We start from the raw sequence: 10,766 nt of genomic DNA on the forward strand, positions 1-10,766 counted from the left end.
TTGTACGCCTAATGTTGAATAAATGTAAATGAAAAAATAACGAATTAAAACAGGGGTCAACTAGTACACCTATTCGCAACAGCATTAATTTAAAAATTAAATTCACATTAAAATTATATACAATTATAATAAAAATAAAATATTGTGTTAAACGTGAAAGTAAAATTCCAAAAGTACATAGTATATAAACATATTTTTTACAGAATGGAATAAACTACGACAACATGTGTTAGACGTTTGTATAAAAATTATAAGTTAAAAACACCCTGAAACCCTTATCATTACAAAAATAAATCAACCTATTAAGTTACTTATGCGAAGTTGAATTGAAGTAGCTTTTACTTGTTGAAAATCCATTTATCAAAATAAATAAAAACTAAAAGTTCAGATTTTCACGAAATTATATATTTTGACATGACAATTGTTTCGACAACATCGTGTCTTTATCAAATGTGTTCTTATTCTTCTTATTTATTATTTTGATAAATGGATTTTCATCAAGTACAAGCCTCCTCAGTTCAACATTAATTAAAGTTTTATGGTCATTTTTCTTATGTATAGTAACAGGTAGTTTGTAAATATTACATATGATAAAGACACGGTGTTGTCAAAACAATTGTCATGTCAAAATATATAATTTTGATTTGATTTTGAATATACAATATGGAGCCTAAGTACTTGTGGAAGTTATCGCTATTCTTTTCACGGAAGTCAAGAGAATTTCGAAAACGTGAGTCGGTGCCGCCATCTCGCGACCGCATCCTCACATTCGAGATGAAAGGCACAGATAAAAAATGTAACCAGTCCCCAATGACATCTAAAGCGTTAACGTCTTATTTCAAAATACGTGCTATTCATTTCTCAAAATAAATAAGCACTAAAAGTTTAGATATTCACACGACAATTGTTTCGACAACACCGTGTCTTTATCAAATGTGATTTGATTTGTGTTGCTGGGGTGACTTCAAGTTAAACATGTCAAATGAACATATATACAACCTGTATGCCTGGTTCGAATAATATGGTAGTTCAAACGTTTCTTAACTGACAGCGTTTGGACTCTACGCGAGCACAACAGTTCCGGCTGTTGGTATTTGCAATAACTATATATATTATTCTTATTTATAAAATTATTAAATATTAAATTATTAATTAAATTAAATATAAAACGTTTAGTTTTGGCAAATCTTAAAAATTTTAAACTGATTTTTGAATTCCGGAAAGGAAGAAAAAGTGTTACAGTGTTAAGACCGCCAACATTACCTTAATAGCACTATTCACTTTACACAAAATATAATATACAAAACCTATACATACAGATAATATCAAATTGTGACAAAATTTTTTGTGAGTATTTTTTTTTTGTTAATTTTAAGGGTTGAGATTCTGTGTAGCCTCAATTTTTAAGCGTCAGATATTTTATTTTTATTTTTAATCCACCATATACCACACCAGAACTTTAAATATTCCTGCTCTAGTAGTAGATTTGTGGACCTCGGTCTGAGCCGCCCACTTCCAGCTTCACATGCTATCAAAACATAGTGCGCCCTCTGCCAATTGGTTAAGGCTTTGGTTACATTTGTTGAAGTTGAAAAACAAAAAGGATTGGTGAAAAATATTTTAGTCGGTTTTCTCAACATACGAATGTATCCTAATAACTCCCATTATTTTTTTGACGTTTTAATTTTCACCGATTCGGATTCGTTGGTGTCGCGCGAGTGTTTGTCGATATGCTTGATGAGAAGAAATTTCGAGTTGGCGGCGTAATTGCAAATATAACATATGTACCGTTGCCTGAAAGCGTCGTGCTTGAAAATATGCACTTTCAAGTTATCCTTGCGGGTCGCCTTAAACGGGCAGTGATAACAGTAAAAGTATTCCAACTCGTCGGGCTTCTTGTGTTTCAGCTCGTGCATCTGCGGGAGAAGTAATTCTCAACTTTGATCGGTTTGAACGCCTGTTTACTTACTCTTAAAGTATGCAATCGGTGCGTCTGATAATCGCAATGTTTGCACTTATAGCACGGCCCGTCTTTCTGGTCGTGCTTGCTTATCAAGTGCAGCTTTAATATGTTTTTGTTGTTCGTCTGGAACGCGCAATATTCACACTGAACTCTGCAAAAATCGATTCATACCGATTGACGCGTTTCGTGAATGACAGGTTCTTAATCATACATGACCCCAGATTTTTTGCTTTAATTTTAAACTCTATATCGATTTTAAATGATTCTGTAGTTCGAATAATATGGTCCCTGACTCATTGCCATTAAGTTTTTATAAGCTAAAGATAGAGAATTTAGGTCTATAGTAGCATCAAATACTTCATTTGATAAATAGTCGGTACCATTTGTGATGGCATAGTCGACAATAAAATGCCAGACAGAATGAAACAGAATGTTCATTTTGCGTTCACTTATACTTCAACAGATGTTGTTCCGCCCTAAATGTTTATCTGTGGTGTAAGAGAGACAGATTCAGTTGTACTTGGCATTTATTAATTTAACTAGTAAAAGAATTTGTTTGCTTGACTATTGTTCGAAAACTCTGCCCATGCAATAAAAATTAAAACATTAACTTATGGCTAAAGGCTAAACTAATGTAATTTTCTGGTAATTTTGACATTCTTAATATACGAGTGGAAACAGGTAAAATACTTAAAATTCTTAAATTTGGTTAGAAAAATTAGGTAGTGACAAAAACTTATTTTTAAATAAGCAATTATATAACTTTAAAATCGATCGAAAAATATCGATAACTTGACGTATTTTTCTAAACGATTTAATATAAACATATGTAAACTGTACAGGGTGTCCAAATAAGGTATCAAAGTAATATTTATTATTTGTTTTAGAAAAAATAAAATAATACGATAGTTGTAGATGAAGAAACAATAAAAAATTATTCCCAAATATTGGTGATTGGTGAATGTGATGATTCATAAATATGTGGGAAACCGAATTTATACAATAATTGTTAATTGGAATCGCTTATACCAGGCAAGTCAAAGTGAAAAAAATAAATTTTGTGTATATTATACATCCATTAATTACTCCTTTCAATTTTATTAAGCACTTCCTATAACTAAACTTACTATTTTTTGAGGTATATATATTTGTATGAACAAAATTTGTAAAATTATGAGAAAATATCGCAAAAAGCCACGAAAAATGAAAATAAATAGTTATATTTTTAATTGTGTGAAACAAGAATGTTTCCTTGCTTTCTATTAATTTAAAAATTCTGCCTTTCATGAAGCCCAAAATATTAGTGAACTACACGGAGAAAAATGTTGAACACAAAAGTTATAGAAACAATTTAAAAATTATCTTCAAATATACAGGGTGATTCGTAAATATGTGGGAAATCAAACTTAGATATTTCTTAAAGGGAACACCCTGATATATTATGGCATTAATTATTCCCTTTTATAATCAATCACCCAATGCACGGTTGTTATGGTCTATACTGAGTGTTTTCGGTTTTATTAATTACTTTTGTTTAAATCTCGGATTTTTTTGTTTTTTAGTTTATTTCAGGCCTCTAAACAGTTAACAATAAAACTGGTCCCGAGGCCTTACAAAAACAGTAACTGAAAAAACATATATAATATTCTAGTAAAATTAAATATAACAGTTTGTTAATATAAGTTTATATTCTATTTTTTCTTATAAAGTCTTTAAGGTTAGGACTTGTACTGTAGCTGTAACACTGTCCATTTCCAGTCAGTTTCACATTTGTTTTAATCAGTTTGTTTTCAATTAAATAAATTAATTTTGTTTGTTCAAGTATCTTAAGTTCACATATTTTTAAATAAGGTAGATTTCTTCACAAGACATTCATTCCAAATATTACTTTATGCTTAATAATATACGTAAGCGCTTAATAAATTATTTTAACGAATGCTATTATCTGAAAAAGTTATACTTATAATCTTCTGTGATTTTTTCTCACGGTTTCAAAATTTTCAGTATCTTGGTCGTAAAAGTGTGTACATCTAAAAAAATAGTAAGATTCTGAAATAGACTTTGGTAATGAAATAGCTCCTAGGTAGACATTTGGCAACGTGGCATTATGCCAAACCCATTGGGCACAACCAGTTTATAGTAAATTTCTTGAGTTTATATATAATCTATCCAACTGACCTTTTTACCAAGCACTAAATCATATTTACCTCTGGCTCAAATGCACTCTCTTCATGTGACCTTTTAAGGCAGACTCGAACTTGGTGGTGTAGTTACAAACATTGCATTTCAAGTCTTCCACTTCGTCCAAGTTTCCGTGTCGCATCATATGATTGATAAAGCAAGGCTTGGAAAATACAGAGAAATCGCATTGGTTGCACTTGAATGCCTTCCTCTTGTGGACATGAAGTTTATGATCTAACATTCTATGTCGAGACGAATATCTAAAACACGGTCATTCTCTTCTCTCAAAATTTTTACTTTTTTATTGCGGGGATTAATTAATTAATTATTAATAATTAGATAAAAATTATAAATAATTATTTAAAAAAAAACATTAGATTTGAGCCGAAATTAATAATTTCATTATCAATTTGTTAGTGGCTTCTCAATGGGACAACGGAGATATGCGAAAACTTTTATCGTTAAACTTTTTAAAAATTTAACTTTGGCGTTAATGTTTAATTAAAAAAAGTGAAAAATTGCTGTGATTAGATACGGTCATGTGACGTCCATTGGTGTTGTTACTAAACTCTTAGTATTGCATTTGACTATTTTAAGGTCTACTCCTAATATTTTGAAGATAGCAGATTGAGATATATAAAAGACTGTAGAACATTTTTTTAAAATATTTTTTTTAGCAGAAAATCTCTCACGGTGTCATGTCAACCTTTCTTTTGGGAATCTTAATATGCATAAATATATATGTTTGTATTGCCACGCTTTTGTACAGCATCTTGGAAAATTACGAATATCTTAAAATATTTTTCTTTTCACTTTATGTAGCACTTATTAAAATGTTTTTTCAAAATTATGATTGATAAGGGAGATAGAACACAACGCTATATATAATATATTTTCACGATTTTACAGTAGCAATAATAATCATGAGTATATACCCCAATAATATACCAATAATTTTTATAAATTGATATACAAGCTGCCCCGTAACTAATGATGCACAGTAAAACTGCAGATTGTTGTTTTTTAATAAAAATTGTCAAAACTGTACATGCAAAAATTTCACTTTCACAGTACATTAATGTAACTACACCAACTGAAGTACCGCAAATAACGCCTTCTACAACCTACATTACCATAATCTACAAGTTCTCGCCCACATAAAAACCCATTCCAAAATATCATGCCAAAATGTTAGTTCAAAATGCAGTTAGGTTAATTAATTTTTACTCAAAGGGGGTATATTATGTTAACATAATACTTGTATTGAAATTGAAATTACATAGGAATTTATAAAAATGATTTGGTCACTGTGTTGATCTTAATACTGGCAGCTTGGACAGGCGTTTGAAGCTCAATAAAAACATTATCGGAAAAGATTAAATCAGAAATTTACCTGAGACACACATATTCTTTTTCTTAGTAGTAGGTTATCCAAGACTATCTGTAGGCCCTGAATTGTCAAACCTATCATTAACAGAGAAACCTTCTCCATATATTGCATATGAAATTCTTACTTGGGACACTCCTCGCACTGCAGAAAAGCTTTTAAACTTCAAAGAAAAGGAGTTCCACGTTCGACCACACTTTCAAAAATTTGGACTTCTTTCTATGTACTACGAATTACTATGAAGTAATGCCGCTTGAGCCTGTCAATAATATTCATCCATAGCTATGGAAAATGAAAATGCCGGCGCTGGTATTAGCTGAACTAACCAAAACAAACAAAAACTAATCTTTGATGTTGCATGCTACAACGCTGAGATGCTACTGAATATTCCACCACTACATGTGAGGTTGTAGTGCTGTTTATGACACTACACCCAAGTACTGTTTTGTTAAACATTAGAAGACTGAAATCTCAAACAGAGAAGACTTGCTAGTAGCCCACCGAAAGCACCAAAAATAATCTGGTATGCAGACGGCTCAAAGACCCAAGAAAACCAACATTTCTTTTTTAATCGCCGAGCCAGCAAGTGTTTCAGACATCGCTAGAATACTGTGTAAGAGAAAAAAAGATGAAAAGGATTCCATGTTAGTTTTGAATTGTCATAAGGCATTATGCAAGGAACGCCAAGTTAAGCCGTTAAAAGAAGCAGCCCACGAAGACTCCTCAAACCACATGATTGAACCAGAATCCTTTTATGGGGTGGCAAAATCGTCCATCAAAAAATGGAAGGTTAAAGAATAACGGCAATATTCAAGAGATATGCCAAGACGGGGACAGCCTAAGGAATTCCTCAAAAAAAAAAGAAAAAAGCTGTATGTGTGTGTGTGTGTGTGTGTGTGTGTGTGTGTGCAGATTACGCTCTATGGGTATAGAGAGGGTCGCAATTTCTTTCTAAACTTAATTCAAATAATAACTGTCAAACCTGAGGTCTCCAAAAGCGACTGGCGCTCCATCTAGCTTGAGATTTCGAAGAACTATAACTTTTTCGCCCCCGCAATACTTACTTTTTATTGCACACGTCGCACGACTCGTACTCCGAAAAACTGTGCGCTTCCTTGATGTGCTTCGTGAGCGTTGCCTTTATTTTGAACTTCGAGTCGCACTGAGCGCAATGGAACCAATTGATCTGCTCCGCAGGGGTATGAACGTGCAATATGTGAGATTTGAGGCGTTGGGCATCTATAAACTCGCACCGAGTCTGATTCCGTAGTTTACATTTCCCGCATCCGTCAGGACATTTTTCGCAAACGAATTTCTGGTGAGACTCCAAAATGTGTCGGACCATCTCTGGCCGCGATTCGGTCCTGAAGTCGCACTGCTTGCATCTATTGGGGTAGTCGTGTTTCCGCATGTGCACCTGCATGCGTTGCTTTGTTATGGTCTCGAACGGACAGTGGGGACATTTTTGCTTGGGCCGATGCCTGCTGCTGCAAGAGAAGAGAAGTCAGTTTCTAGTACTTCCAGGCCGTTGGTGCCTATCCAGTTTTCCCCTAGGTTTTTATCTAGATACCTAGGTAATATCCTAAGCGGGAGTGTCATATTGTCGAAACTGTTCTATCAACAGGTAAATTTTCAACGAGAATGTTTAATGGCCCTAGAAAAAAAATTGCCCCTCTAGAACTCCAACACTCCAAACTGGTCTCGGAAGAATCCCTCTCTCACATCAAATCCTAGGGAAAGTTTTTCAATGTACGAGTTACAAAAGTCCATTCTCCTACGAAATTCACTTTCATACAGATTTTGGTTAGTTTTAGTTAGTTAAAACCACATTTTTCGAAATTTTTATTGCGCTGCCGTGAATTGTTCCCATAGTATGACTGATTTCCCCTAAACACATTGTTTGGTCCACTGCTACATAAGTTTCTGTTGGCCATTTCACTTACAATAAAATTTCTTTATTTTCAGGTTTTTGATGATTTTCATTTTTCAAACAATGCTTTAACCAAGAAAAGTACTACTACCATATTTTCCAATTACTGTTTCAGTATAAGGTTTGAATTTAATCTGACTTTAAATTTAAATCACAAATATCTGCAAAAGTATGGGAGATATATAAAAACGTTTTATTATAAGAATTATTATAAATTGAATATAGATTGATACAAATAGGGCTCTTAGAGGGGTTCCATTGAAAGTTTTCATGGGAAACCAACTCATAAAAATTACTCTTACTCCAGGTATCTCACTTATTATTAATAAAGAGATAGAAATGTAGTTTTCGCGACACTGCGCTACTTTTTTGAGGAGCAAAAGATGAGGCAAAAATAATTTTCAAAAGTTATCAAATAGTTTAAGTACCTCTTAAGCATGCTTAACTTATAAAGCTACAAAGTTTTATATTTAATTACCTTGGAAATGTTTCAGTATTATGGTAGAGTTAAAGACAGTGTAATGAAATATATGAATAAACTGACACAAAGAACTACCTTCTTTAACTAGGCAGACTTTAGAAAATGTATTTTAAGATAGGAATAAATCGAAGTTGGTTTAAAGTCGGATAATATTTGGGTAGCCAAAACGAGGGCCCAAAAATTGTCTATTATAGTTGCTATTTAAATTTATCTTAGTGTGTTTGGTTTATTTCCTTCACAAAAACATTTTTTACTGTTTTTGGGTTTTTTGCTTGTGAAACTTAAAATTGTTTCAAATTGTTTCCATTTAGTGCAAAAAAAAAAAACAAACTGGACCTGTCAAAAAATTCGTGTGGTGGGTCTTTAAAGCATCAAATAAATTATCAATTCGCATGCATATTATGCTTACACTATATGCTTCACAGTATATGCCTTATTTTCATGTCGGTAACTGCAGTAGAGACAACTATATAAGCCATCTTCATCTATTTCCATTTCATGTTCCTGTATCCTAAAAAATACAAAAATCAGTAAGTGCAGAAAATTGCTAATAAATAAACGTGTAGATAAATTAATAATTAATAAATTATTGGTTCTTAAACGTTTTAAACATTTTGGATTGTGTTTTATCAGCAATACTACAATTCAAAATAAGATGTTCAAAAAATATTGTGTCAAATGTTAGTCCCTTAATTCACTTAATTTTAGAAAAAGTACAATATTATTAAAACTTTGGTAATGACGAATCATTGTTTAAATAATTCATATAAGAGGGTTCTTTATATGTAAAAAATGTACCGGGTGGCCAATCTAGGAAACTCGATCCTATTTTGCTCTATCCCTTAAGGGAAGCGGTGGGAGGCGTTTCAATATTTGAAAGTCGTTGAAAAGTTCACTTAGAATTTTTTTCACTGGCAAAACTTCTCAACCCAAGTATCACGAAATTTTGACAGTGGAAGAAATTAATAAAAAATACGACTATTGAACTGAGGTGGCTTTTACTTATCAAAATAAATAAGAACTACAAGTTCAACTGTTGACTTTTTACGAAATTATATATTTTTACTTGACTTTATCAAATGTTGATAAAGATACGGTGTTGTCGAAACAATTGTCATGTAAAAATATATAATTTCGTGAAAATCTGAACTTTTAGTTCTTATTTATTTTTTTTTTAAATACGCAACAGCAATTCCTTGTTTACTAATTTTTGCTTTGTTATATTGCTTAAAAAAAATGAATTATTGAGTTATGAGAATGCAAAAATTATATTTGAAATGTCAATAATAATCAATGCTCATTCAATATTATTGCATATTGCCTATCTTCCCACACAAAATTCGAATTTCTTAAATTCCAAGTGTGCGTTGGAAAACAAAATAGAAAAAATTATAATGGTGGTGCTAAAGTGTCAATCATGTTAAGATTACAACTATTTATAGTATATTTTGCCTCTCTTATATGTAAAAAATGCCTTTTCCATAAATGCTTGATGTATCGCGTTTAGTGCTAATTTGTGTTATTGTTTTTTATTATTGTAATATATTGTATTTCAATAATCAGTCAAATTTGAGTATTTTGCCAAAAGAACAAATATTACAATTTCTTATTTTTACTAGTAAGTAATTATTATTATTAGCTTACTGATTACTGATGTCACAGCTAAGGAGATATGGAAATTCGGTTTTCACTAGCTTGCTAGAAACTTATTTGGCTATCTTTTGTTGCAATAGAAGTGATATTCTTGCATTTATTTATTTTTAAATTTTTCCCAACTTTATAACAGTGTTTATTTTAGTTATCTATAATAAAAGCTTCATTCTCAAAAGGGAGGATTCAAAAATTAAGAATGCGATTATGCTGCCTGGCGCCCATTCTAAAAATTAAAAAAATGTAGGTAGAAGCATTCTCCCTTACACATCTTAACAATGCACGAAAGAGATGTGTTTCCGAAAATGTAATATGAATGTTGCGGTGAAAACTCTTATTACTATTCTTGCCAGTATGGAATTTGTTTAAAATTTAAGTTTCACTCTCAATACCTTCCATCTTTTCTACTACTAAAATTTGCCACCATATTGATGGAACACATCTTATTTATTTATACCTGCTCTATAAGCTATATTGCAAAAAATACTGAACATATGTGATTAAGTTTTAAACAAATAGGATTTTAATATCCTAAACAATTTTACACTAAAAATACTCTATATTTTGTTTATAGTTTAATTTAAGACAGCACTCCCAAAAACAGACTAGTAATAGTAATTGTGTACTGAATACACAATATCAAAACCAGAACTACCATGATTTAACCTTACCTTTTGGACTTATGAGAATTATAATTTAGGATTAACTGCTCAGGTACAGGTCTCTTGACTGACCGTTTCTTAGCAACTACTTGTTTCCGTTTTGGAGCTGTTTTAACAACTTTTTGATTGGCCTCATTTTTTTCCTCCAGAACTTCTTCTTTAGAAATAATATGAATCGAAGGCGTGATCAAGGATTTTCTCTCTATATTGTTGTCCCAATTTTCACTGTCCACTATATCATCTACAGTAATTTCTTCTATCTCAACTTCTAACAGCTCTTTTGGTTCGGCTTTGATACCTCCCAAGATTTCAATGACGGACATGTTTTCGGAGTTCTTAGCAAAGGAACTTAAGTATCAACTGATTTTTGTAATCATCCACAAACGTGATGAAAATAAATGTACCTGTTACTGTGTTTGCGATATTATGGAGTTGTGGTCCAGAAAACCAAAATTATCTTCTAATTTTGCTTTGCCGTGCTAGGGAAGTGAATCGGATCCTAGGATCTCAAT

General features: G+C 31.9%; 1 protein-coding gene across 1 annotated transcript; it reads right to left on the reverse strand.

Moving 5' to 3' along the window:
- Positions 1–10,589, reverse strand: LOC132707873 (zinc finger protein 711-like). The gene is made up of 6 exons (XM_060679872.1): positions 10,264–10,589; positions 8,352–8,453; positions 6,596–7,018; positions 4,171–4,404; positions 1,970–2,114; positions 1–1,916 (listed from the first exon to the last, which is right to left on the reverse strand). The coding sequence occupies exons 1-6, from the start codon at positions 10,575–10,577 to the stop codon at positions 1,665–1,667; spliced, it is 1,470 nt and encodes a 489-aa protein (XP_060535855.1). The 5' UTR covers positions 10,578–10,589; the 3' UTR covers positions 1–1,664.
- Between the last annotated feature and the right edge of the window lie 177 nt (positions 10,590–10,766).

The sequence above is a fragment of the Cylas formicarius genome, unplaced genomic scaffold (genome assembly GCF_029955315.1).
Source record: "Cylas formicarius isolate icCylForm1 unplaced genomic scaffold, icCylForm1.1 PGA_scaffold_9__14_contigs__length_23061073, whole genome shotgun sequence".
NCBI classification, from domain to species: Eukaryota; Metazoa; Arthropoda; class Insecta; order Coleoptera; family Brentidae; genus Cylas; species Cylas formicarius.